At 44.7% G+C, this 27672-nt stretch overlaps 2 protein-coding genes across 3 annotated transcripts in view; one reads left to right on the forward strand and one right to left on the reverse strand.

Annotated features, from left to right (window-relative positions):
* The first annotated feature begins 572 nt into the window (after positions 1 to 572).
* On the forward strand, positions 573 to 10973 carry LOC126529115 (2-oxoglutarate and iron-dependent oxygenase domain-containing protein 3-like). The gene is made up of 7 exons (XM_050176719.2): positions 573 to 1217; positions 1775 to 1850; positions 2795 to 2902; positions 3800 to 3856; positions 5540 to 5693; positions 7069 to 7195; positions 8358 to 10973. The coding sequence occupies exons 1-7, from the start codon at positions 932 to 934 to the stop codon at positions 8504 to 8506; spliced, it is 957 nt and encodes a 318-aa protein (XP_050032676.1). The 5' UTR covers positions 573 to 931; the 3' UTR covers positions 8507 to 10973.
* A 541-nt stretch (positions 10974 to 11514) lies between these two features.
* Hrs (Hepatocyte growth factor regulated tyrosine kinase substrate) overlaps positions 11515 to 27672 on the reverse strand; it is a 34036-nt gene continuing 17878 nt past the window's right edge. For both annotated transcript variants that reach the window (XM_050176698.2, XM_050176697.2), the window contains 6 exons: positions 26983 to 27063; positions 24813 to 25034; positions 22399 to 22615; positions 19040 to 19212; positions 14825 to 15620; positions 11515 to 13044 (listed from right to left, as the gene is read on the reverse strand). In XM_050176698.2, the coding sequence (XP_050032655.1) occupies positions 12872 to 13044; positions 14825 to 15620; positions 19040 to 19212; positions 22399 to 22615; positions 24813 to 25034; positions 26983 to 27063 (1662 nt within the window). In that variant the 3' untranslated portion in view covers positions 11515 to 12871. The remainder of the gene's footprint in view (positions 13045 to 14824; positions 15621 to 19039; positions 19213 to 22398; positions 22616 to 24812; positions 25035 to 26982; positions 27064 to 27672) is intronic.

Below are 27672 nucleotides of genomic sequence, written 5' to 3' on the forward strand. Positions count from 1 at the left end.
CGTTTCAGTCACACACACAGAGAGAGAGAGAGAGACAGAGAGAGAGAGAGAGAGAAAGATGTGCAAATGAGAGAAAGGCAGGGAGTTACAGACAGATTGCGTGCTAAACCACATTGGCTCACTTGTTCACTAAAGTACCTAAAGCTAGGTTAACTAATTCTACTGTGATTACTCGACAGTTACTCAATCCTAATTTTGTCCATTACGTTTAATTACTGCAGCCAAACGGATCTACGCGTGGTATTTGGCAAGATGTCCTCCCTTTTGACACGCAGTGGCCCACAACCTAAGAGGCTGTTCTAAAATTACGCAGCTACATTCCCGTTTTCTCACTAACTCTGTTCGAAAAGCGCGCTCTTTGCAACTCCGATTATTGCAGTCATGTCTAGTGACATTGAGATCACCTTTTGTACTTTACTAATTCAGAACTAAAAAAAAACATCAATTGACTTCAATTTTACTAAAGTGCTTAAACGCAGTGTTTTTGACTTAAGGTAATTTAATTTAAAACTGAAAATGAACAACTGTTGCTATGGCAACTCCGACGCTCGGTCATTGTTTGGCTGCAAAGATGGCCGCTGCCAGTGCGCGGTGACGTAAAAACCGCGCCCACGGAAAAACCCCTGTGGCTTCCTCCAGCCGTAGCTTTTCCGATTTTCCTCAATTGCGAGAAACCGCTAAACTTTCCTGCTTTCACTGGAGGCGTAAAACAGTCCGCAGGTCAATCGCGAGCGCCTTATGGACGCTCGCCCGTATCATTCAAAACGCCATCCACGCGACTCGAGCGGCGGCAGTCACTCACGACAGCTGTGCGCCCTGGATTGATCTTCATGACCGTGAGCCGCGATGACATCAGCGAAGGCAGCGCAGGCGGCGTTGGCGTTATCGCTCCGTGCGCGCCGTGACGAATGCGGAGTTCGTTTTTGAAGTCATGGCGGTCAGGAAACGTGGCGAAGCTAAGAGGGCCGCGGCCGAAGCCGCCGCTGTACCGGCGGCCAGTCCACAGTCGCCCGCAGCAGCGGTGCCCGTGTTTTCGACCAGGAGAATCATCGTGCGCGTTGGCGTGTCCGTCGCGTTGCTGACGGCCCTCTACATTCCGGCGTGGCGGAAGTCCGGGAGCGTCAGGACGTTCGCGTCCCGCGACGAGGTCTTGGCGATCAAGTCAGAAACGGTGGAGTGTTCCAAAGACTACGTGAACGACCGTCGGCTCTTCAAGGGTGCGCTTTCGTGGTTATGTGTGGCCACCGGATGCGGTGAAAGCATGTTCATGCATAATACTTTAGTGAGGCACGTGTGGTTTGCGTAAAAACCGGCGACTGGTTTGTTCCACCGCCTCGCAGCACTGTGGGCAAAGCTCTTGGAGCATTTGCCTTCCCCTTACGACGCACCAATTCACTCCGCGTGGAAGGACAGCGGAGATTTGCATCACATTCAAAGTCGAAGCTAGGCTCTCGATTTTGCATCAATCTGCGCTTGATAAGTGAAATAGCCAAGTTGTGGGAAAGGAGAAGGCTGCGGGAATGAGGGATGGGGGAGCGGGAAAAAGCTCGATTCCACTTCTCCCTTTCCTCCACGTTCTAGTATCTCTGTACGTTGTATTCATGTTACCTGTAAGTTGAGTAGTGCAGCAGAGTTATGCGATATTCACAGAGGGTGTTAGCAACATGTATGCAATGTTGTACAGAAACATCTAGGTGCTGCTATACTGTATGTTGTGTGGCCATAACAGCAGATCTACACCAGCAACACCGGTTTTCATCCCACCATTGTGCAGATTGTGCCCCCCAAAAGTGCGGAAGAGTGGTTTCGGACAGCGTGGTCACCGCCGAAGAGAGTGATGCACTGTTGAAGTAAGACGTCCTCCAACTACGTTTTGCAGCTTAAGATAAAAAAATTTCAGGCACATATTGTGTGTGCTGTGTAATGTGCACGTCATGGATCAGTTTAGCATTGTGCAATTGTTCATATTGTTACATGTGGAGAGACACAGACAAAAGATACTATTTATACTGTATTTACACTGGAGCCAGACTGCCAGGCAGACAGTCGCTTGTACAAAGAGCCCAGACACTTGCATCTTTTTCATGGCGGCTCATCCCTTGAGTATCTGTCGACGGCATTGTAATAATATGTTGCATGTACAATAGCATTTTTAAGGAGCTCTGGTACTTGTGTGCGGCAGTAATAGACTGAGCTAACGACGTTCAGAGCACATGCACTGTTGACAGACAGCTGTCCTTGCCACTTTCGCTCTGTGCTTGGGTCCAAGGCAGCATTGAGGGAAGTGCCAAGGACGATGGTATTGCGGATTTGTGCAGTAAATTTTAGGGGGAAGTTCAGGGAGAAATGTCTGCTCAGCACCGCACCCGTTGAATGTTTTTTATTCTCACCTCCCTACCTTTTGATTTCAAGGGTTAAGCGGATTTGTTATGGTAGAAACATAATGTACCTTTTACCATAATTGTCCTCCAGCCTGCTAAGGACTGCTACTGCCGGCATGCTTTGCGGCACCTACGGCATAGTAAAACAAGCTGTGAAATCTGTCAGTTGCCATGCTGGCTAACATACGAGTATTGCTACGCAGTTAGCGCTTAGCTGTAAGCTTTGGTGAAAAATTTATCTAATCGATTAGTATTTGCTGCCATCTCTGGTGAGACAACCTGATAAAGCTTCAGAGCATAGTTTGTATGCTACGTTGTATTTCCGTGCATGCACCAGGACATCTGTAATTGAAGGTCTACTTTGCACAAGTGGCAAGCTAAGCTTCTGCCTTTTCTTTTTTTTTCTCTTTCAGCCTGGCAAAGCGAGGCTTGGCACTGAGTCATTCCGACGGTGGAGCTTCGATTCTTGATTTGCATTCCGGATCCATTTCCTTGGGAAAAAAATTCGTCAATGTCTACAAGCGAGTTCAACTTTTGTGTTTCTACAGTGTCTCACTAATGTGAAGCATTCTTCTGCAAGTCCAACCACTCTTTGCTGGGCGAGCGCATCTTGTCATTTTCCTGGGCTGATCCTGGTCATAACACAGTCTAAAATTATGCGCCACAGAGGCCACTGGGTATATGTCACTGTGTTTTAGTTTGGTTTCAATCTTATATCTTGCCATTCCAAATATTCGTACTTGTTATAAACAGTACGGCCTGTAATCTCTACATAACTGTTCACTACACAACAGTTACATTACACATACAACCATTCTCTACAAATCATAAGTGCTTCGCATTACGTAGGCCTTACAGGCCTTTTGAATACAATGAATAAAATATGGTAACGCAACTTTTTGTCGTAAGCAGCTAAACGATAAAGCAAACTAAATGAGTACAGCAAGAAAGAATCGATGCAGTGGCACTGCAATGTGTCGCAAGACAATAATTTTGCAGATCCAGAAGTTCAGATTTAGGAAACATTTCAGCCAATTTACAAATGCTGCGGATGACTAGTAATACATGCGATGTCAGCTGGTAGCAGACTTCATAATTGGATTGTGAGGAGCTGTGAATGAAAGAACAGATCAGTATGGGCGAAGATAGATTCTACATCGAGTTGGTGATTGAGTCGCGAGGACACATGATGGTCTGAGTTGATGTATAACGTAGCATATGACGAGTGACTGCAGTAAAGTTTGCAAAAAAAAAGAAAAGGACAGAAGTGTGAGCAGCCTGCGCTTTTCGAGAAGAGATAGAGTATTTAATGATTTTACTTCAATTTGACTGTCACAGAACACATTGTGGGTTTCACAATTCTATTTTTTCCAAGTGTGCTTGCTAATCCAGCTTGTGTGTACTTTTCTTTCCCACAGACTGCTTGAACAGAAAGGCACTACGCTATTCAGTGACCATGACTTGAAAGTCTACAAGTGAGTTGAAGTTTGATCATGGTATTCAGTAATGTTGCGCTGTTAGTCATTACTAAAAAGGCACATGTAATCTTTCATTCTTCTATAGTATGCCTGCATGACGATGGATAATAAAAATTAGACTGGACAGTCCAGTGTTCAAACTTTTTAAATCTTTTACCATCCACCTGGCTATAATGTGTGAATGCAAGGACTTAATTATCATCACTCCTTCCTGGACATGGAAGGAGTGATGTCCCTCAAGGGGTCTTTAAGGGTTCAATAAATGATGATGGTGATAATAACATTGTTCAGGAGACAGGGGGTCTTCTATTATATTGAGCTTTATTTTCTATGTCATGCTGCATGGAGAAGCATCGCAATTTTTGAAAAATCCATTTGGTATTAAACGAGGCTTCTGTTGAAGGTAGCATGTCGCTCGTCATGACTTACTGATTGGCATTTGACAGGAAAGCTTATGCAAAAATGCAACTTTCCTTTTTAGCTTGTTCAAAAGTCTTATTGTTCTTTCCATTTCAGACTTAACTAGTCACTGCAATATTTGCACACTATGTGCATGCAAGAGTACATTGCACATAATCTGCAGTGTTTAACTATTGTTAAAAGGCGGGAAAGTTGGTTACTGGCATTGTAAGACAATGTTTACAACACTAAGGGAGAGTAAGCATGAACACTAAGTGCTTGCTCATCCTGTGCACTTTTTGTTAGTGCGTTTTCTTCCTCAGCAATGCTGACTTGTTTCATAACGCAATACACAAGTGCATAGACATGCAGCTTGACTTTTTGCAAGTCGACAGTATTTTTTTTAAAACAAGTCTGCTTCACGTCATCCAAATATTGTACCAATCCTATGTCTGCTTGCTCCCATTGCACAATTTTTCATTTGAATTGGTCTGCTTTGCCTTTTCTGAACCCTCAGAAGAGCGCACTTTTGGTTATGTGACAATCTCACTTAAAGGGGCCATGACCTGGTCGTCCAACCAACTATTCTCAATTTATGATTGTAAATTAAGAGTGGGCAGTATGGTTAAGCACACAAAAGGACTGGGTTCTCAGCACACATTCTAACCCAAAATTTTGATTTAAAATCGTGGCCTCTAAACCACCTCCTCACCAACAGCGACCGATATTTTGGGATGCTTTGCGTGGCATCAAGAAATGTGGGGCCGCTACTCTGTCGTCTGCTGCAGAACATTCCAAAAACATGTGTGTACCATACCAGACTTTTCTTGCTCTGCACATTGTGTCACCCAACAGCGCAGCAAGTGCGTCACTGTTGCAGTGCGGCCATAATTATCTCTCGCGTGCAAAAAAAAAAAAAACATAATAAGAAGCTGAAACCAGTGAGCGCCTGCAGAAAGTATCTCGCACTACCACTGAGATGATGCACATGCGAAAATGAAATCACGCACGTGCTATGCACACTGACCATACTTCATTTCATCGCCGTCAGTGTTGGCAGACTGCTCTATGGTTCACACTGTGGTGCAATAACTTTCAATAAAAATTTTCTACCACGCTGAATGTGCTCAAATTTTGTCGGCTTGCTGTGGGACATGTACAGTCCGACATGCAATGCGTGACTGAGATTTGAAAATTTTTATCACGGCCTCTTTATTGTTCATGATTGTGCCTTGCGTTTATACTACCAGTCAGTTTTCCTTTATTTCCGGTACACTGCAGGCAGGTCAAGGACAAGATTCGAAGCCTGATCAGTTTTCAGTTTGGCATCAGGCCAGACTCCTTACACTTGACACACCCGACATTCTTTTCGGAAATGACGGTGCGGCCGGCCGTCACCGTCCACGACGAGTACTGGCACGTGCACGTCGACAAGGTCAGTTTTTCAAGTGAAATTTCATTAAAGCCGGAGCTCACAATATGTACTGCTTTCTGATATGACTTTTCATTGCTATCAGGTGGTAAATTGTACCCCACTCACACAGTGAACTTTTGATCGAGATCAAGCCCAATCAGGATAGAATTTCTAGATCCTGATTGGCTGCTTTCCACAGCTTGTGCAAAGGAGCCAATCACGATTGAGAAATTCTATCCAGATTGAGCTCAACCACAATTGAAAGTTCCCGTGTTAGTGACATCATGAGAGAAGAAATTTTAGCACCGGTTCTACTGGTTTCTTGACACCCTATCTGTCATTTGGTTGCCACCCACCTTTGCCCATGACGCTGCTGTTTTGACATTGCAAGCATCACCGCTGAAGCATTCACCTCTCTTCCTGGTTTCTCATCCTTCTCGGGATTTTGAGTGAAGTAACTGCAATTGTATTCAATTACCTTCTTTTTTTTTTTTTTAAACGAGTAGCAGTCTGACATTGCACTATGGCAGTGACAGTAATGAGACAAGGTGAGATATTGCAGATAATAAGTTACTTTGCCTAAGTCAAGAAAACAAATTTGTTGGCTGCCTAAAGACAAGGCACCGTCATTGAATGGCTGGAAATTATTGAGCAGAAGTTAGCTAGTGTATGCGTTCGCTCAACAAGTAGTGCCTTTGAGCAGCAATCACAGCTTCGCCGCAGCAGAGTGATTCGGAACAGCCGCTACTTGCGTCCATGTTTTTTTCCTATAGATCTAATAAGTGCCATTACCTCTTTTACTTGAATAGAAATAATAATTCAACAACTTTTAACAGTGAGCTACCGAATTAATTTGACTGGTGAAGACTGTTTGACTAGTGAAGGCATTTGTCACCCCGTCAGAATACACGATTTCCTGCGATTGCCTGTGCTGTAACAAATTATACAATGTTTAGCACTTCTACCTGCACGCACTTTGCGACCACAAGAGAAGTACTCAAATCGCTTGAAATTCAAGTGGCCGTTCCTTCAAGCTGCAGTGTTACTCTAGGACTTTGGAACAGTGCTGTTAGTACTTTTCGCGCGACAAAGGCGATAATATTTGTCTAGTCCGGGACACTGACCTTAACAAAGCTCCCTAGATGCCTGTTGTTACCAGGTGTGCATGTGTTTGCACGTGTGTGTGTGTGTGTGTGAGAGAGAGACTGGTCAGGTAAACACCTGGCTCATTAAAGAATGCCTCTCTTCTGGAATTGTTTGACAGCTAACTTCGTCAGTTCAATAGGCTACCCTTACAAAATGAAGCTAGCCTTTCTTCGGCTGCTCCGACATTTCTTTGTTCCCAGCACTTCGCATACTGACTCCTCGCATGCGTACCTGTCGGTCTGTCTTGCAGGAGCAGTACGGATCATTCCACTACACTTCGCTGCTCTATCTGGCCGACTACAATGCTGATTTTGGCGGAGGTCGCTTGTTTTTTGTGGACACCGTGAGGGGCAATTCCACGGTGGAACCGAAGAAAGGTGAGCGGCCGCGACCTTAGGGGGTATTCGGCAAGTGTCCACCTGGCGGACACGGCATTGCACCTCCATCGTAATGTGGCCGTAGCGGCCCAGAATTTAGCCCTTGTACTTCCAAGTTTTCAACTTGTGTTGCAACATGTGTTCATATGCTTTTACTTCTGTTTATTTGTGCAAGTATAAAAATCCCACCTAGTTGGGCCACGGCAAGTGCAGTTTATCCTAAATGAAACATATACAATGCATGTTAATGCATTAATGCATTAATGACATGCAAGATAATGCATGTTAAGTTAATGCGACATCATTTTCGCAGATTACGACATGTTCGCACAGCGCAAAAGATGAGGACTGAAGGAAGAACACAACACAGGCGCTTCCTTCAGTCCTCGTCTTTTGCACTGTGCAAACATGTCGATATTGAATCACTAACTTGCCCAAACTTCCACCTTATCAAGGTAGCGAAGTAAGTGTTCTGCGAATATTCAGCAACGCTTTTGCATGCCACTCCATTATGCAGTATAAAAACACCCTCCTTCAGGATTAAGAGAAGGCTTTCACTTGTCCGTTAACAGATTTTGCAGAGTACCCAAGCATGGGAGAGGTGGACAGCAGTTGAAACACCGGTAGCGACATCTTGTGCCGCGGAATATAACCAGAGGGCACACAAAGCTAGTACTGCTGCGACCTGTCACATTGTACTTGATGTAAAGCGTTGACAGTGACATAATCATTAACAGGCCCCCTATCGCGATGCTCCTTCGACAAGAAAATTCACGCAACACAAGAATGATTCAAATGCATTGTAGTTACACAAGGCATTGCAAGTTGTCGCTAACAGTCAAAAGCGTGGCAGTTTGGGCGAGTTGGTATGTCATGACTTTTTTTAGGCTTGTGGAAGGGGCAATGAAAGGGAACGGAAAAACAGTTCCCTTTCATTACCCCTTCCACCTTCCTTTTTGCTCTTTTCGAGCTGTGCTACAAGCCTAAAAAATGTCACTAACAGCTTTGCCCCTACTGTCCACAGCTCCGGTAACCTCCCAATTTAGAAACAGTAAGAAGTTTATGGACAGGCAAACAATCATAAAAAGACAAGTCTCTCTAATTCACTCTTTGTTATGGATGAAACAGTCCCATGTTCCATGCATACGATGTGGATCCGCAGGTCGTGTCTTGGCTTTTACATCTGGCTCGGAGAACCCGCACTTCGTGGAGAAAGTGGACAAGGGGGTGCGATATGCGCTGACCGTGTCGTTCTCCTGTGACCCTTCAAAGGCCATCCGTGACCCCGGCAGGCCTCGACCGAGCGTCTGAGGCGCAACGTATTGTGAATGCGACATGGTCCATGAAGATGAAGGTGCTGGAGGTTGTTCATGAATGCGATGTGGCGTTGTTCTGCACATTCGTGCTTTTCTACATATTGGGGAAAATGGGAGCGAAACAAAAGTTTTAAATGCCGATTTCCACGACCAAAGGGATTTTGACGCATACAGGGGCAGTAACATTGCCCGTAGTTATCGCGGAGGCCTCTTGATAAAAATGCCTGATAAACAATTTTCTATGCATACATGCTTTAGTTATGCATACTAATTAGGAAAGTGGAAATGGAACATTTCTGTAAACTTCAAAAAAAAAAGGTAACAGGACTTAAGCTCGTTTCATGCATATGATTGGATGACATTCTCTACAGTGATTTGACGCCTCATTACAAGTGCGACACAGGCTTTTCAATGCATACATTACTTAGCGTGCCAGTGAGTGGAAACGAAAGGAAAGCTTCTAACAACAAAAATAAAGCATATTTTCGTGACTCAACCTTTTACGCATAAGAAAGACTTTGCGAGTGATTGTTTTCACACATTTGGCAGAAAGCTATACGACTAGACAAAGAAATGAAGGTTCAAGCTTACCTTTATTTAATTTCATGCCAAAGTGCCAGCGTTGATAAATCTGTGCGATGTAATGGATTTCGAAGTATCTTGTGATATTTAAATCGTTTTCAGTGCAGGAAAACTACTCAAAACTGACTACGTAGTTTCTATTTCTTCTTCTCTCTTCTTTTTTAGAATGCAATGTACCGTATTTACTCGAAAATGCGTTGAACACAAACTCGTCAAAAAATAAAAAATTGAATATAGGTCAACCCATATCTCCAGAAAATCTTAACAAGACATAGGTACCTTTGCTTACCACAAGCTCGGCTACTAAATATCGCTAGTTGATGCCACCAGCTGCAGCCTCATTGGGAGTGCCGGAGAAGTCGTTCTCATCGGATGTTTCACAGGTGTCCTTGGCACTCCATACGTTGTTGTCCTCGGTGCCGTCAAGTGCATTGGATACTAAGCATTTGTTAAAGCCAGTCTGGACAATCTCCAGGCTGGCCTTACGAAGCACGCAACGAAGGGATTCCGTAGGCCCAGTACTTTTTAATGCGAGAGCATAACTTGGCTCATCGTGCGAGCCCGCCGTCATCAGAAAGCCGTGGCAGAAAAACGGTGCACAAATTACGTCATCTTCGTCTAACTAAAGAAAAAAAAGTGGCCATGGTGAGGATTCGATCCTCTGCCCCACTGCGATCGCTCCGTAGCCGAGCGTGCTAACCAGTGTGCCACCGTTACAACAGGCAGCAGTGAAAAATATCTTTGAGGCCGTGCATGTGGTTTGGCTCTGCCTGGCAGGCGATTCACTAGATGGCACTATGGAGTCTTCATCGTCCTAAGTTGAATCGCTCGCATCTACATCATCAGGCGAGACAGCAAAACGTGGCCGGAGATGCCAGTTCACTGACGACGAAGTTCGAGACCATTGTAACGCGGCAAAACGTGCGCAGTGAGCGGATGCAGCGAAAGAACATTCATCACCCAAGCTCCCGACGACACGAAAGTGACTGGGAAGCGAGCACGGTGAGCTGCAGCGAGGCACACTTTAACGAGAACTCCACAAATAAAGCTCTGCTGAGAGTTTGCAATATGGCCGGTTTGTCATCTTGCATTGTTGCAACCTTATAACCAGCAACATTGCACCCGGAAACATAACGCAGTAGCAACAAACTTGGCAGCAACACTAAACTCGGCGACAATGCGGCGACGCACTCGGCAACAAGTAAACCCCGTTTACACATTGTAAGAATTGCTTAGGTGCCCCCATATTCTAGCTTTGTTCACGAACATAAACCAAGATTCTTTGGTCACGCATAAAGGTCAATAGCAGACTTTGGATAACATCTAAAAAAAATAGTTGACCTATATTCAAGAACTACGATATTCCTCTTTTACTGATTATACTTTTAAGTGAACTTGAATAGATGCTCTTGAAGTCCACGACTGCACGACCAGTGTGGCAGCTTCAGATCAGCGTGGTGGCGCTACCAGTCTTGTTTGTTGCATGCATTCTTGCTTACCAAGCATCCATTCACGTCAGTAGAGGTTGTGCTATTGCGGTGGCATAATTTATCAGTACAGCTTAATGTTGCTTTGCACTGTCCCTGTAAAGCTTAAGCTCTTGTGTCCCTGGCTTTTGTTAAATGTTCCACCACCTTCTATACCCATTCAGTATTCACTGTGCCTTCGTGCATCAGTCAAAACGGGTCCGACACACAGCTTTAACCCTCCTACCTATGCACTTACGTTTTGGCAGTTGACCTGTTGAGCTGTTGTAATAGTAAAGAACAAATTGTGCTTTCAAAGTTTTTTTTTTCTATGAGACCAATGTATTAACGCATACCTTTGTTCGTTTGGATGTACATATTTCATTCCATTGTTAATAAAAGCTTTTTCACTTGGGTCTGTGTTTCCTTGTAACAGCCTTGCCATAATCGTTGGGTAAGTTATACAGGGTGTTCTTTCTTTAGACCATACAGATATTTAATCAAAGAGGCTATGAGCATAGCTAGCACGGCATATTTTTATAGGAGTTGTTAGGTGAGGTAGATGTGCTTTGGCATGAACAAGTTAATTTATTTTGTCTGGCAAGCAGTCGGCCGCAGCATGCCTTATCGGTATTTTCCGTGACAAGCCGTCGTTCAAACTCAGTTGCACACCTCCAACTGAGATGGGGCAGGGAAATGTCGGCTGTTGAACAGTATTTCCACCCGTCAGCTTCCGGATGGGACAGCTCATTAACACACGCACACACACTTTTAGAAAACTACCTGGTTCCTGGCCAAACCACCATAGTGGGCAAAGCGCCCGTTAGGAAATAAAACAAATCATTACCATTCCAACTTTTCAGTAAAGGGGAAGGCGTTCTGGTCCACAGCACTAACATATTTGCACTGGCACAAATAAGTTTTTCGCAGGTTAAGGTCACAGAACACACATGGGTTAGCATAAAGAAAGAAGCCTTTAATATAAGAGCCACATCAATGTACACAGGAAATAAAGCAGCTCCAGTTTACACTCACACTATACTTACAAAACATTGCCATCATGCCGCTTAATTGCTTTTTCGTACGTATAGAATGTTTCCACGAGCATCAAAAACCAACTATAGCCTCTTCGGACACAAACACAAAAATGACAACCACTAAGGACCAGCCGTGCTTCGGAGTGACAAGAACATGATAATTGGGCATTACAGTGCTCAACTTGGTCATCGCAAAAGCTGCACTCTTGGAAAGGCTGACCAGACTTTTATATGTAATAAATCAGACGTACGATTTTCTTCCCCCCATGATTTTGTAGAGACTGCTGAAAAATAGTATGCGCACGCTATTTTAATGCTGCAATTCCCCCCCCCCCCCAAGCTTTTATACGGCATGTACAATACTGCGTTCAATATTACCATGACTGTATTAAATAAAGTCTACAATTCTGACTTTCGTTTACCCCTGCAAGAAGAAAAAAAAAAAAAGCAAATAAAGGAATCGACGTCGCGTAAAAGTATTAAGCATTAAAAGTGGCACCTCGCAAAGCCCACACAGTCGTCACTAACATGCAACGAACGCTTTGCATGTGCTTGTAAAATGAAGTCGACTGTCTGAAACTAAAATGGCAATGCAGCCAGGGGACAAACTTTTGGAAATCTCTGCTCAGCAGGCTGCCTTGACGAAAAGCCCCGATTAAGTGTCACTGCAGACGTACCACGCGTTCTGTTCGGGCAGCTTGCTGCAACGTGTGCCAGCGGGAGAGCAACGTCAGTCGAGTCGCCGCATTCGGACCGCCTTGACGTTCCCACGCCCGCTGCAATTGAGCAGCCCATACATTTCGTGCCTCTGCATTAACGTCCTGGGGTTGCTGTCTTAACGAGTGGTAGTGCATTAAAAAACATTGGTCTTTCGTTTATGCATGTTACCTCGCTTTGATATAAAGCTGCTGTAAGGTCACCTCGAGACAATTTGTTTTTGCCTGCGCTAACCTCCCCCCTCCTACTGGTGCAATCGCTGACCAAGTTAGCTGACCATCCCACTTTGCTGAAGAGTAATGCAACAAAAACAAAAAGCGTGACCAGTAGTTGTTCGCATCACCTCGCGGAGGATAAAGAACAAAAAGCATTGGTAGTTCTCAGTTGGGTAGAACTCGAGGGTGAGCGTGTGATAGAGACATCCTACAATGCCAAGTCTGTACACTTGCTTCAAGCAGGCCAGGCGAGCGTTCCGATAATGGAAAGGACGACCTCGCCCGGGAGCAACCAAGTTCGTTGAAGACTCCGGGCCCGCAGCGAAAGAGAGAGAGAGAGAGCTCAGTCGAAGCTTATAAGGGCAGCCTCTTGCACTGGCGGAGCCCCAGCTGGCGCGCCCGTGGCGGACTCGAACGACGGGTTGCTGGTCGGCGGCCGATGGTGCTGCGACGGAGAGGCCCCCGGGTTTTCCTGGTGCGGCATGCTTTGCATCATGGGCACGCCCATCGGCATCGCTGCAAAACATGCAACAGGAAAACTACAGCTAAAGACGGGCGCAGCATCTCTGATGGAAGCCAGCATGAACGTTACGTCACCTCCAGTGAAGTTATCGGACTGTTCACGCTACATGTCTCATTATAATGTCTCATTATATATCTTTATCTTGTAGTGTATTATATAGCAATGATACCGTATTTTTGCACGTACAAACCGCCACCGCGTTTAATGTGCACTCCCACTTACAACAGCCTGGAAAAGCAAAAAAAAAAAATCCCCAATGTATAATCCGCGGAAGTAACTGCATACAATGCTCAAATCTCTGCAAAAACAGTCTCCATTCGTGGATGCACTACTCGTCTATGTCGTATCTTCAGCCACAGGGGCTCTGTTCTCCCATTATTTGGCGATGCTGACAAAGCTGGATTCACACGCCAGACGTCATTGCGGACGAATCAGTCGCATCACATCTGACGTGAATCGGATCACTTTGCAGCTAGCACTCGCACTGCAGCGGATGACAGTGCAGATGGAAAAGCCCTTGCAATCGCGACGAAGCAAATGCGACAGCCAAAAATACCAACAGTGATTTGGCTTAGTGCTGTATCACAAAGCACTTTGCGCAGACTAAGGGAGCGCCGCAGGAACGGGTGACACACAAGTTTGCCAGCGCTGCATGCGCTGTTTGCTATCTACCGAACGTAAAATGGCAACCCATAAAGTGGAGGAGAAGGGGCAACCATGAAAGTGGGAAGAAGGGAGCTTCAACATGCAGGGGTGGATAGGAGGTGGGGTTCCCTAGAAGACAATGAACGTTTCAATGGCAAAGAACCTTGCCTTGAGTTATGGCTTCACAGCAGCGTAGTGCACGCTGTTGTGAAGCCCACAGCAGCGTGCACCACGCTCCCGTGAAGCCACACTTCATGGCAAAATTGACATTTAATCCGCACCCCCAGTTTACTGTTAGTGTTTGTTAAATTTGACACGGGCTATACGTGCAAAAACACGGTAAATCTTGTCACTGACAAACACAATAACGAAATTGAAGTAACTGACAGAAGTGACACAACCAGGAAATATGACTACCCTTTAACCTATTTATCTCTTACCATACCTGTTCACACTGCTACCTATCGTATCGTTACCTCTGCAGTATAGGTATAGCAACAAGACACCAAGTTTATTCATGTAAGATCCGCACCTTTCTTTACTTTTGTAGGATGGAATCTTGACAGGGTGGGGCGTTTGCAAGAGTCCAGCAGAAAACTAAACTGCTACACCCACGGATTACATTACAAATTATGCGAAAAACAATGCAAACAATGACTATACAGTACACACATGTCAGTCCAAGAATCAACGCCAATGATCAAATTTCCGCTTCCTTCTTCAACACTCCTATTGGCGATGTCACTCCCATTGTGACCGAAGCTTACTACTTCATCAGCACGCTCCCAAAGATGGTTGCCGTGCAGTTCCTTGCATTGCAGCAAAAACCCTTGGCGATCTTTTAAAAATTTACCTTTAAAGTAGGGGGTGCGGGTCTTACATGAGTAAATTCCAATACCGTGCAGAAGAAGCAGGTACCCAGGCAAACAAATGCAACTTGGAAAGCAAAGAAGCAACAGCAACACGGTTCTGAGACACACTGGTTGGTTAGTCACGTCGGGTAGCTCATTATATCAGTGTTTATCATACAGAAAGTTGCAACTGTGTTTGCACATCACTTAACAGATAAACCATGCTGCATACTTTACTTGAAAGCAGACGACAGGCACCTGAAGCGAGTGAGCTTACCCTGCTGCATGCTGTATGCCTGGTAGTCCATGGGGAGCCCCATGGGAGCAGGCATGCTCACGGGGCCATACTGGGTCTGCACCATCATGGTGGCGTGTGGTGGTGCCGTCCCCATCATGTACGGCATACCTGGTGCGCCAGTAGCCGGATGCGTTGGGGACCGGTAGGCCGGCGGCATCGTGGGCATGTGCATGGGAGGCCTCGCCTGCTGCTGGGGTGGCATTTGCGAGGGCATCGGCATTGGTGCCGAGTGGGGCGGCAAGGAGTGCATCGGGAGGTGTCCTTGTGGTGGCGGCATCTGGTGTCCTTGTGGCGTCATCGCATGTCCTTGTGGTGGAACCGAGTGCTGCCCTGGTGCCGTCCCGGGCGTTCCTGGTGGTGGTACGGAGTGACCCTGGGGAGGCAGGATTGTGTGTCCTTGCGTTGTCATTACGTGCTGTTGTCCTTGTGGTGGAATGGGATGCCCTTGCGGAGGTATTCCCTGTTGAATTGTATGGCCTCGCGGTGACATCATCTGACCCGGTGGCGCTGGTGGCATGGGCCCGCCCTGGAGTTGCGGTGGCAGGTGCATCTGTGAGTGGTCTTGCGGTGCCCCCATGTTGACCGGTGGAGGCTGCTGTGGAGGCATTGAGTGCGGTGGCATGCCCTGTGGTGGTGGTGGTAATCCGGGTGGCTGGTTTGGGAATCCGGCACCACCGTGGTGGTACTGCTTTTGCAGCTCGTGCCGCATCTGCAGCTCCCGTTCCTGCTCTTGCATCCGCTGGAGCGCAAGCTGATGCTGGTACTGCAGGTACTCCTGCAGCAATTGGTGAGGTGTATAACTACCAGTCAGCAACCTTTCACAAAGAAGTGTTACTTAAGTTATGGAGTTTAACATCCCAACACTGCACAGTGGATTATGAGGGACACCTTAGTGGAAGGCTTTGGATTGATATTGACCACCAAGGTACTTTCGAGCTATTACTCGAGCATTTATGGTATTAAACTGGGAAAGGCTAGTCCTCTTCAGCAATGCTGGAGATGACTTGCAACAGATGGTTGAGGACCCGAGTCGACAAAGTGTAAGAGTAGGGCTGAAGATTAACATGCAGAAGATGAAGGTAATGTTCGAAAGCCTGGCAAGAGAATGAGAATGTGTGATTGGTAGCCAGCCATTGGAATCTGTGCAAGAGTATGTTCATCTGGGCCAATAGGCCAATACAAGGGCCTTGAGCATGAGAAGGAAATTTACAGAAGAATAATGGATTAGAGCACGTATGGCTGGCATTGTCAAATCTTGACTGGCAGTGTACCGCTGTCCTTGGAAAGGAAAGGTGTGCTATCATTGCATTCTACCAGTACTAACGTATGGGGAAGGAACTTGGAAGGCTAATGCAGAAGCTTGAGAAGGAGTTAAGGACTGTGCAGTGAGCGCTGGAATGAGAAATTTTAGGGGTAACACGTTAGGCGAGACAGGAATACAGCTTTGTGGGTTATAGGGTGAACGAAGTTAGCCAATATTGTAGTTAGAATTAAGAGAGAGAAATGGCACACAGTAGGCCATGAAATGTGCCAGACGGATAACCGGTGGTCTATTAGAGCTGCAGAGTGGGTGGCCAAGAGAAGGGAAGTACAGTCGAGGGCATGAAATTATGAAATTCGCAGGCATAAGATGATGGGGGCCCGCTAGCGCAAGAAGGAGAAAATTGAGAATTGCTGGGGGAGGCCCTCGTCCTGCAGTGGGCATAAACGGGCTGATGACGACCTAGCTTCTTTAACACGCACCTAAATCTAAGTACGCATGTGCTTGCGCATTCAGCCCTTATCAGAATGTGGGCGCAGCTGGGGATCGAACCACTGACCTCGTGACGAGTAACAATACGTCATAGCCACAGAGCTACCACAGAAGGTGAAGAACTTTTTATATTTCGGCACTTGCCTGTTATCGCAATGATACAGCTGCGATAAGTAATTCGCACAATGATCAGTGAAAGACCTTGCATTGGAACTTATTCTGCAAACCGTTCTATGGGCTGTCCTACTACATTCGGGAAACGAAGGTTAGCGCAAGTTACATGCGTGTAAAGGAAAAAGAGATACCAAACACACCTCTGTAAGTGTAACCAACTAGTCAGACGATGACTGCTTCTGACATGGCTATTGTGCAACTAACTTAAAACTATGCACCCATAATATGGCATCCTTTAGTAAGAAGCACATAAACAAAATAACTAATGAAAGAGAGAGAGAGAAGGCAATTCAGTAATGCTACCTGTACTTCATGGTGTTTATTTTCCCGAGCTTGTTGATCATTTGGTTTACTGCGCTGGTTTCAATGTAAAAGACAACATTAAAACTGACAAAGAGTTGACACAGTTGTTCGTGCTTTGTTGTTTCAGTCGACAACTGTTTGTATGAAACAGGTGACAGTCATGAAACTGTTTGTTCTTATTTTTATTCAGTCGAATCCCGCAATGACGAAAGCCCAAGAACGTGAAATTCTCGCCACAATGAAATATTTTCGCATCCCCGGTGAATGGCCATAGGATTCAATGCATTTCATATCTCTCAACAATGAAACGTCACTAAACTTTAATGCTGCATGAAAGAAATTCGCCGGAAATCAGGTAATGCTACCAGACTACAAGAAGTGCTCCAATGCAAGTTCTCCCCACCTGAATTGCGTAGAATAGCGACGCAGCGCGTTTGCGAGGCTGTCGCAATTTTTGTTTACAAACACAGCAAAGTATGAGAGGCGACTGCTATCGCCAAAAGCATGTTATTTCTGCTATCACATTTTTTTTTGATTGCTTGCTTCAAATTGCAAGGCAGGCGTGGCTGCACCACCGTCGACCTCTACTGCCACATGATGAAGGTTTCTTGCGTGCCACGTGCAGTGCACAATCTGCAGCTGAAAAACAAAGGCCAGCAAAAGACAAACAAATCCACGTCCCACTAACGTGGGCTGCCACGCCTCCAGCCGTGATCGATATCCAAAAAATGTTCACCCCTGATTCAAGAATGCTGGTTCTGGTACTGCTCAAACAGGCATCGCATGAGCATTTGGTGTTGCAGGACGTAGGTTTGCCCGACGGGGCCGTATTCTCAATCGATCGCTTTCACGGATACAATCACTTTTGTGGATACAATCACTTTCGCAAGATTTCGTGCAAATTGGCACAGGACTCTTTGGCTTTTGCATGTAGAGGCCAACTCATCTGAAATCTCGTGAAAGTTATCGTATCAATGCTGTCGCCCGTAGACATCAACATGTTTGGCACCTAGGTTCAGGAATCGTATCCACAAAAGTTATCGGGGATGCACGGGGTGCACTTTGTGATGTTGACAATGTAGTTTCTATAGCCTTGAATAAGGCTCGTCAAAGTAGGCTAATGAGATTCTGACAAATAAGTTTCATTTTGCAGCACACTTCCTGCCTGTGCTGCCTCATTTCGCAACAACGAAATTCACACAAAAGCATTTTTTTTTTAGCTTTCGTCGCAGATTTTTCTTATTGCGGGGCTGAACTGTACTATATTCCAATGGGTCCTAGAGCACTTCAACACGATTTGCAGCGATGCGGAGGCCTCTCGAGATTACAGCCAGAGAAAGGCTGCCCGAGTCGAATTCTGCTCCTCCCAGAGAAATCGGAGATGCCACGTGACTAGAATTCTCTGGCATTTGAATTGCACTCCCATCTCAAATGTGAGAGCAGCTCTGAACGTTGCATGCTGGAGCACAAAGCTTTGAACGAGTGAGGTGAACGGATTCCGAGTGCTCGATTTCAATTAGCCAAACGTAAAGCATGCTGCCAGAGCACTCTAGGGCACGCAAAAGCAACCAGTTGAACATGTCATTACTGCCGACTTTCGTGTGACGCAATAAACCAGAAGTTGTCCTACCAACTAACCTAGGTTGAAGCCTTACTGAAGCTAGTGAAATCGCATAACTGTTACTTCACCATGCGAAAATCTCAGTCGGGATTGTATAATGAATACATAAATAGGTAATTAGTAAATAAGCCTGGATCCATGTATAATAACTAGAAAGTCATGCTCTTTGTTGAGAGGTATTTGTTGTCCACACAGATATATACAAGGATCTGGAACCAGGCCTCTTTCTTGTGAACAGAACACAAGAAAACTTTTGTGGGGGTTGATTTTAAATCCACTTTTGTCTGCCCACTTGGACACTCTGTCCAAGCTCTGCTGTACCTAATAAGTTAAGTGGCCTCACTTGTTTCTTCTGCCTCATGATGTGCAGCTTTTGGGCCATCTGGATCTGCCGCTGCCTCTCCGCTTCATCCGCCTCCCGGCGCAGTTGATCGCGATGCTCGTCCCTCAGCGCATCGAGGGCTGCACGGGCGTCTCTGATCTGGGCCAGCTTGTCCTGCAGGCCTTCGTAGTACTCTGCGTGGTGCAGGGACATGAGGACATTGTCATGTAACCCGAGAAAATGCACATTCCGAAACAAAGGATGTAGCGCTGCAGATATCCTCAAGAGGTGGCAACAGTGAGCAGAGGCAGCAGGACAATACGACAGACAAAGGACAGTAGCACAAAAGAGTGAATAAAACAACCAAAGTTTTTTACTGGGCAAACTTGGGCCGAGGAAGTGAGGCAACACTGGCTCACAACGGCAGCAGCCAGCTCGGTCGTCGAATCAAATTGTGCTGCTCGAGTGCGTCCTCTATTTAAATGTGTCATTGTATGCAGCAAAACATTTGCTATTGCTGATACTAGTTAGATGGGATGTACATACTACTGTGATCATAATGTGTGTACAACCTTGTGACAGGCCCACCTTGCTATCCAATTGACAACAGCATTCACAAGTGTTCCAGTACAATAAAGCATGTCGACAAGCATCCGGATATCTGCCGCCCTTTCCAAGATTTATATTGCAATAAAAGAGTTTACTAAGCACTATCTCGTGTGTGTGTCCTTCCTTTTGTATATCACACCTAACACACAAAAGCAAGGTTTAGTAAACCCCACTCACACACCTAAGAAGGTTATTAAAACAAAAGGGTCTTTGTCAACTAAACTTCGGTGAAAGCTTGTGCTTGTGTCTGTCCTGCCATGTTACTCACCTGACTTTGTGCACAAAAACGCGAAAATTAATCACCGCTACCAACTTGCTTGCGAACTCGCACTTTGCTCCGCCATTTTTGTGAGCAATGGTATGAAAAATGCACGCAGCCTCCGCAGCCACAAGTCAATGACTGCATGAAACAGCATGCACTTCACGCAATGACAGCATGGACTTGGATGCATGAACTACCAGCCTCAGTCATACAACTGATCCAATGCTTACAGAAGCTATACTTGAGATTGATCTTCGTCTGAACACCTCTCTCTGACACAGCTCGGTACCTGCAGTCACTCTCCGTCTCTTGCAAGCAAGGCTAATTCAACCGCCAAGTGGCCGCTCGAGTCCTCGATGATGAAGTTAAATTTTGTTTTGCCAGTGATGAGTATAATGCGCCAACCATAACGTGTTCCCACGTAAGTGAAAAAAGTTTTTTAAGTTGACAAAGTCTATGAATGTGTCTAAATATAGATTGTTTAAAGGACTACTGACATAAAATTGTCTCATTTTTTGTTATTTGAGTGGAAAATCGTCGGCTCAGTTAATCGCGCTATAGAGATTCAATTCTCCGACAGCGCTGCAAATGATGAAACATGAAAGGAGACTTATCGTGACATCGAAACCAGTTGTGACAGTCTTGTGGTACTACTAGCAGACACCACTGACGCATACACACACGCACTGTGGTCGTGCTGCCAAAAGCCGCGACCACTTATAGTTCGCCAAGACAAGAGGGTAGAGTGCGGCCCCATTTGCACTTTCAAGAGAAGTGCACAATTGGGAGGGCCAATTTGGCAGCTTTCGGAGACACAGTCACTGCATCCCCTTCAACCACCACACCAGGCTGAAGTGCCAGGCTCTCAAGTTGCTTGTGATGCCACATCACTGTCACCTGAGACTAGATCGAAATTCGCTATTATGTGCAAAGTCGCACTCTGCTTGACGCACATATTAAACGGGTCGTATAAAAGGTGCTGCGATTGATTACTTGTGGCGCTCTCAATGAATTGAGGCTTTCTGCTGTAATTATGGAGTTTACAGCTAAGTAAAAAAAAATGGCAATAAGAGCGGGACACAAAATTTCTGTGTCGGTACTATAAAAAAATATGCCAGTAAAAGCAATGCATAAGGTATTACAGTTCATGTATGTAGGCGATATACCGACTGATAAAACGAAAAAAGAAAATTTTTATGTGGGACCCAATGGTGCTTCACCAAAAAGTAATCATGGATAAAATGTAAGTTGAATTAGTAAAAGAAGTAATTGAACATGTGCCCGGCAAGTGTGGCCCTACATAAGAACAGAGGACAAATTCCGTGAATAGATTTCCTTTTTATGCTTAAAACATTGTTACTCATGCTTTAACTGTCAGCATGTTAGAAAAAGCATTAAAGCTGCTTCACATTCAGTGACTGGTGTGTGTGCAAAAAAAAGAAAAAAAAAATTCCACTGCAGTCACCTGCATCGCACAGCAATTCCCACCAAAAGGGTGCAATTTTTGTCAGAGTGCGCCCAAAGTAGCCCCCTGCTGACAAAGCATTCATGCACGCCTGTATTGTAACTGTAAAAACATGGAAACCAGTGAAACATTCGCATTTTGTTATACTCTATTTATTGGAATAATTATGATGCTCTGTAGTCTTTAAAGGGACTGACAATCGGCCAGAACGTGTTGCGAGAGGTTGGTTGGTGGAAATGAAAAGACCGTGATTTATAGTGATAGCGGAGAGTTTCTGCGGTCATCGAGCGAGATGCGTTCATGTTTGCTTGTGCGCGTGTGACACCATGCTTGTTAATTTAGTTAATAAGCGAATGTTTACAAGTTTGGCTGATAAAGCTACTAAACTTGCTATCGCAATCAATGCTTTGCCTTTCAGGCGAAACTGCGGCTTTTTTTTTTTTTTTTTTACTTTCTTACAGCTAGGACAGCACTTGTCTGCTTCCCACCAATGCCAGCGTATAGTCGCTATCACGCTCACCTATCACTATTTCCGGCATGTTTTCAGTGTACTACTACATTTTGGCTGCAGATAAAAAATTTTTATAAAAAATATTTCACAGCATTTTTTGGGTTACCACCGTATGATTGGACACTGACTGGTTCCCAGAGTATTAAAAAAAAAGCAGGAACGATAAAAATTGCCTGTCAGTCCCTTAAAAAGCACTGAACTTTTGAGATGGGTCAGTCTGCAGCTGCGATTGCGATGAACAAAATGTTATGCAGCATACAAAAAAGATGCTGCCATGACAACACGTGGTAAGAAAAATAAAAATAAAAGTTCAAATTAAAGGACGACGACAGGAAATCCCTTACTTTCACTGCGCTTGCCGTCAACCAACACCACCCACAGTCGAGCCAATCACTACAACTCGTCAACAGCGTGACCAACTTGGCGGAACCCAGCTGCAGAGAGCACGCGACGGCTCGCGCGGTTGCAGAACAATGGAAATCGCCGTGTCACCAAGCGAAAATTGTGCCACAAGAAACAGCCTTTTCACCCACCGCGGAAATCCTCCTGCTGCTGAAGGTGGTGCAGCAGCTGCGAGTGCATGTTGCTGACGCTCATGAACAGGCTCTGCACGTAGGAGTCGTTGGCCACATGCCTTCCACGTGCCGCGTTGCTCTGCAGCCGGTTGACGAACACTTCCAGCGTTGAGCGCAGCTGGGCGACAAACTCTTCAAGCTGGGAGTCTGCCTCACCAATAATGCCGTCCACTTTCTGGAACAACAGGAAGTAGGGAATGGGGATGCCAATATTTGAAACTTTCGAATAACGAATCAAATATTGCCCTATTCGATTCTTCGGTTCGGCCTTCAAATTGAACAGCCACTGTATTCATATCTACATATAATATTCTTCAAACAGCTTTCTTGTCTTTCAGTTCGCCATCTGTGCGCAATCAGGCATGAAATTGGAGCATATCTGTGACAAAGTTGATCCCTGGTCACTATAGCTGACATAAAACATGAGAAGTTAAGCAGAAAAGCACACTAAGGCACTCAGGGAGTCAGACTTTTTCAGCTAAACCACCATCATGCACACTCACTAGTGACTCCAAAGTGTGCAAATAAACTCCTTATTTGCTCCTTATGATCCATTTCAATAAACCACATTTCATAACGTTCAATTTAACGACAGAAACTTGCTAAGTTTGTGCATATGCTAGGAGGTGAACATTGTTTTCTATGTATAATAATGATGAAGATGGCTGCATGCTCATTATTCGAAAACTATTCAATAGTCTATCCAGTTCATTTGTGGCATTGTTCAATTAATATTTGATTTGGTTTCAAAAATTACTGTTTGCACATCGATAATGGAACACCAGCATAGCTATGCTGTTGACATAACACTACAGCGTCTAAAACCGAAGCAGCAATGCTAATTGCAAGGGCGCCATCATAGCAAGAGTTCCTGAACTCCTTGACACCAAGGAACCCAGCCACCTTCCAAGGAGCACCACAAAAGCCTTCTGTTAGCCTAATCTACAAGGAAACACAGTGCGACAAAGGGCCAATAGCAAGTAGCGGACAAATACACACATATTAAATGCAAGGTGAAAAATGTGCACTCCTGCATTACATGTGTACGTGCGCATTTCATGCACCCACGCTGCTCTGTTCCCTCCGTCTTGTGTCCACAAGGTCCGGTGTTCCCGTAATCTTGTGTTCCCACAACGACCCTGCATTCCCATGAAGGCATGTTCTAATAATACTGTGTTTTGTGATCGGGCACCCTCTTGATGCCAAGAGGGCTCCATTCCTAAGATACACATGGACTCATCAACGAGACACAACATACGAAGTGTGGGAGTCAATAAGGAGTGAGGCCCTTGTCAACAGTAGAAGCATCTTCAAGTACCCCTTAATCTACATCGCCTATTGTCTGTATTTGATCATCACTGCCGATCATCATCCAAGAAACTTCACGTTCCAACGAATAACGGAGAAGCAAGAAGACCCTACAACGAAACATTACTGACACTTAAGAGTCCACGAAGCCAATTTGGGATCCGCTGATCAACTTGTATGCAAATCTGTCCTTAAATCATTGTCAACACCACTCGCATCTTCCATTTTTCATGCAGAGCAAGGGAATAGACTATACTACGTATATGGAAACGTAACGCCGCATTGACCCTCAGCTGTAGGTTTTATTTGAAAGCGACATTAAACATAACACTTTTTTTTTCACAGGAGCAAAAAGAAAAAAGAAGATCAACATGTGACCAGGAATGTAAAATGTTAGAAAAGACACTTAACTCGCATCAATATGTGCTTAAATGTACAATAAAATATCAGATTGGCTAAGTTGGTTAAAGAGACAAGTAGTCTATATTACTGAAGCAATCTTGGTGAAGCTGTAGCAGGGTCGGTATTTTATGATTTTCTTATTAGCAGCCTTTAAACAGCACCCAAGCTGATAGCCCACACTCCTGGTCGTTATTGGGTATGACACAAGTCCCAGCATGTCACCTCCTGGGTTTGTCAATGCACCGCAGGCCCCATCTTATCTCCAAGATCGTGCCAAGAGCCACATGTTCTCGGTCATGCTTCACTTCTGCTAAAGCGGTTAACGGCTGTGTTGACCAACAGGCCAGGTGGGCAGATCCCAAAGAGTGCAGTCTGCAGCGCAATGCAGTTATTTTTTAACTATATTGGCTCCACTTTCGCCCATACCGTTAATTTTACATACTCTGCGACTAATTCTCAAATTTTGTTGCATTGAGATCTACATTTTCATAGCTTTTGCAACTTGCTACGACGCTCCGGAGGCTTTTCTTTTTAAGTTTTCTTTTTATCCTAGAAATGGTTACAAGATACCCAGATACGCAAAACCCATTCAAAGTCAGCAAAGACGACCTTGTCTTTAAGATGACATCATACGCACTCACCCAGTCATCCATCTAGCTCACCTCTGCATTCTTAGGTGGAACAGTGTACGGCGATCCCGCAGAGGTTGGTGCGCTGGGAATCGGGCTCTGTCGTGACGGCAGCCCATCAACGGCGTTGGTGTCCTGTTGCTGCTGCTGTTGCTGCCGCTGCTCCCAGTAGGCACGGTTGAGATAGCGAGCCAATTCAGGGTCCCCATCTGCCAGGTCCTTGCGCCGTGTCTTGTCTGCAGCTTTGTCACCAGCCTGCTTCCACGTTTGAGAAATGAAACAGTACTTTATTTTGCCACGTTTTTACCACATTTCATTATTATTTCCTTGCATGGATGGCTAGGAATTTACCGTAATTACTCTATTCTACCCAGCCTGTGACTACCATGCAGTGAGATTTTATTGCTTCAAAGAAACATGCAAAACGCACCACGCTTTCAGAGTACAAGAGAGAAATGGCGATTTGCTTTCATTTAAAAAACTAAAGCTAAGTGCATCCGAGACAAATTGAACCAAGAATCACTCATCGTCGCTGACCGAGGCCACCAATCGTAACGATAACCCAGATGTGGTGCAATGCTTTGAAATGTGCGATGTCATCCTAACATACTGGCCCTGCAGTTCAGGTTGAATTTATTAATTCTTAGTCAAATTTCTGTAATGGAGCTAATGAGGCGAATTGGATTATACCTTCCATTCAAGAACGAAACTGTGTTTCCCAAGTGAAATTTTTATTTCAACTAGTGAACGGTCACTACAATATTGGCACTTCGTCACTATTCATTCTTGCAGCCGATTTTTGAGCGAACAGTGACACAAGATTAAGTGTCACATTCACAAATGCATTCCCATTCAAGATATTGCTTTCATACATATTTGAATGCGAAAATAGTGCATCAAAATAAAAAGCGCCGATTAGAGTTTCGATATTTAAAATGCATCACGGACATCTAGGAACACCTCCACCTGGACCTGTACTACAAGTTTGAATAATAAACGTAAAATGTTTTAGTAAAACGAGTTGGAATATGGGCAGCTGGATCTTTGCCCTCTGTGTCATTTTGACTTCATTTAGCAGGTTCCCTTCTTTCATTGTTTTCACAATGTTTTACATCCGGCACATATTTCAAGTGTCTGGATAGGTGCTTTACAATAGAAGTTTATTTCTCCTTGTGGTACAGTCTGAACACCACAAGGAATGGACATCGAGCAATAAGCTGCTTTCTGCAGCTTGAGAAACGCCCTGTGCCCGTAGGTCCCACATCCTATGTACAGGTGCATTGCATATACAAAAAATTGAGAGACAGCAACACCAACACCTGTTTAAGGCAACAATTTCAAATTCACTGAAATCGACTTACTTTCATCAGTCAAAAACAGAAGCAAAGTAAATACAATATAAAGCACTTATGTAACATAGACACTTCTGTAAAACATTGTAGGCAAATATTACAAGTATTTTGTATAGATAAATAAAGAAATGAGATTTATAACACTGATAAGCTAGAACAGGTCAGATAAATTACTAAATATTTTGAGATATGCATAGTTGGTTACTCAGCATGCCCTCTGGGATATGTTCAAGAGAAATGCTATTTGCATTGAGAATATTAAGGTACCTAGGTAAAACATATGATGGAGTCTGTTGGCGATATGTAGTGTGAGAGAAAGGTTGGCACCACTGGACAGAAAGTTGGGTGTCGTAAGCAGGTATGGAACAGTTTAGCTTGAACAAGGAGAAGAGTCTGTCATTATTACCCAGAACTGCAATTTCGTACATGCTCAACAACTTGTAGGGATACCACTCGTTGACTTTGAGGATATGAAAAGCAGTGAAGTACGGGTTAGTATGTGTGTACCATGGTACATTTGCGATTAGACGTATTGCTCGTTTTTGAGCAACAAGAATTTTTTGTTCATTTTGTTTAGCCATTTTGCCTCGTATAGCAAAACAGTACAAAATAACGAGTTTGCAAGGCATATTCACTTCGAATGCTAAGGATTACACAGGTTTAATGTATGCACCACGATGCTTGGCATTTTCCCATTATTGTTCCACTCGGCTTTTTAACAAACTGCCACTTTATGCATTGAAGCACAAAAATGAATGAAATGTTCATGTGTTTCGTCCCAAGATTTAAGCTAGCTTTTTACACAGCCAGACATTTTGTTGCAGTTGGTCTACGTGCAACGTGGGACTCACGTCGGTAGCAGACAGCGGAGGACTTGCCGCGTTGGTCGTCGTCGTATTCTGCCCAGTGCTGGGAGGTTGCCATGACCTCCGCTGGCGAGTAAAAAAAAAATATGAACAAGCACACTTAGCATTTAGCCTCAATACAGCGAAACATTTCATGTTCCGCTGTCATTTCAAATGAAATGCCTGCTACATGACACATTTTCTTGGAAGACTATGCAACTTTCCCGGAAAAGTCAGTCTATATGCCCTTCCAATTTTTCCTTCACATAATAAAGAGAAGAACAGTTCACGCTGGACAACACAAACGCACTTGAAGCAAGAGACTGCCTTTACTCTTCGGTTACCACGGAAAGAAATGGGCCTTTTTAGACGGCTCCAGTGAGGATATTCTTATTGAACACCATCAGGGTCACAATAACATGCTATATATCATTAGAGAGTTAAGGAAACACGCTTTCCAAAGATATAAACTTGAAAAATGCATCTTAAGGTGCAATATCCGGTCAACCTGCTTCATATGCTTCCAGACTGGACACATCGCCTGCCATTGACATGAGCCATTAACCCTTTGACTGCGAAGTTTTTATTTGAACTTCAGAGTAACGAACTTTATTGAAAAGTATAGCATATGTTTACAATGTTGTGCTGCTAACACAAAGAGAATGAAAACAAGACAATATTCTGAAATACCCTAAT

This window comes from Dermacentor andersoni, chromosome 8 (assembly GCF_023375885.2).
Source record: "Dermacentor andersoni chromosome 8, qqDerAnde1_hic_scaffold, whole genome shotgun sequence".
Classification (NCBI taxonomy): domain Eukaryota; kingdom Metazoa; phylum Arthropoda; class Arachnida; order Ixodida; family Ixodidae; genus Dermacentor; species Dermacentor andersoni.

Excerpts from the sequence above, each read along its gene's own strand:
- LOC126529115 (XM_050176719.2), top strand. The coding sequence starts at position 932 with ATGGCGGTCAGGAAACGTGGCGAAGCTAAGAGGGCCGCGGCCGAAGCC. Across the intron at positions 1,851-2,794 it reads GAGAGTGATGCACTGTTGAA|CCTGGCAAAGCGAGGCTTGG; the intron begins GTAAGACGTCCT and ends TTTCTCTTTCAG. Across the intron at positions 7,196-8,357 it reads CACGGTGGAACCGAAGAAAG|GTCGTGTCTTGGCTTTTACA; the intron begins GTGAGCGGCCGC and ends GTGGATCCGCAG.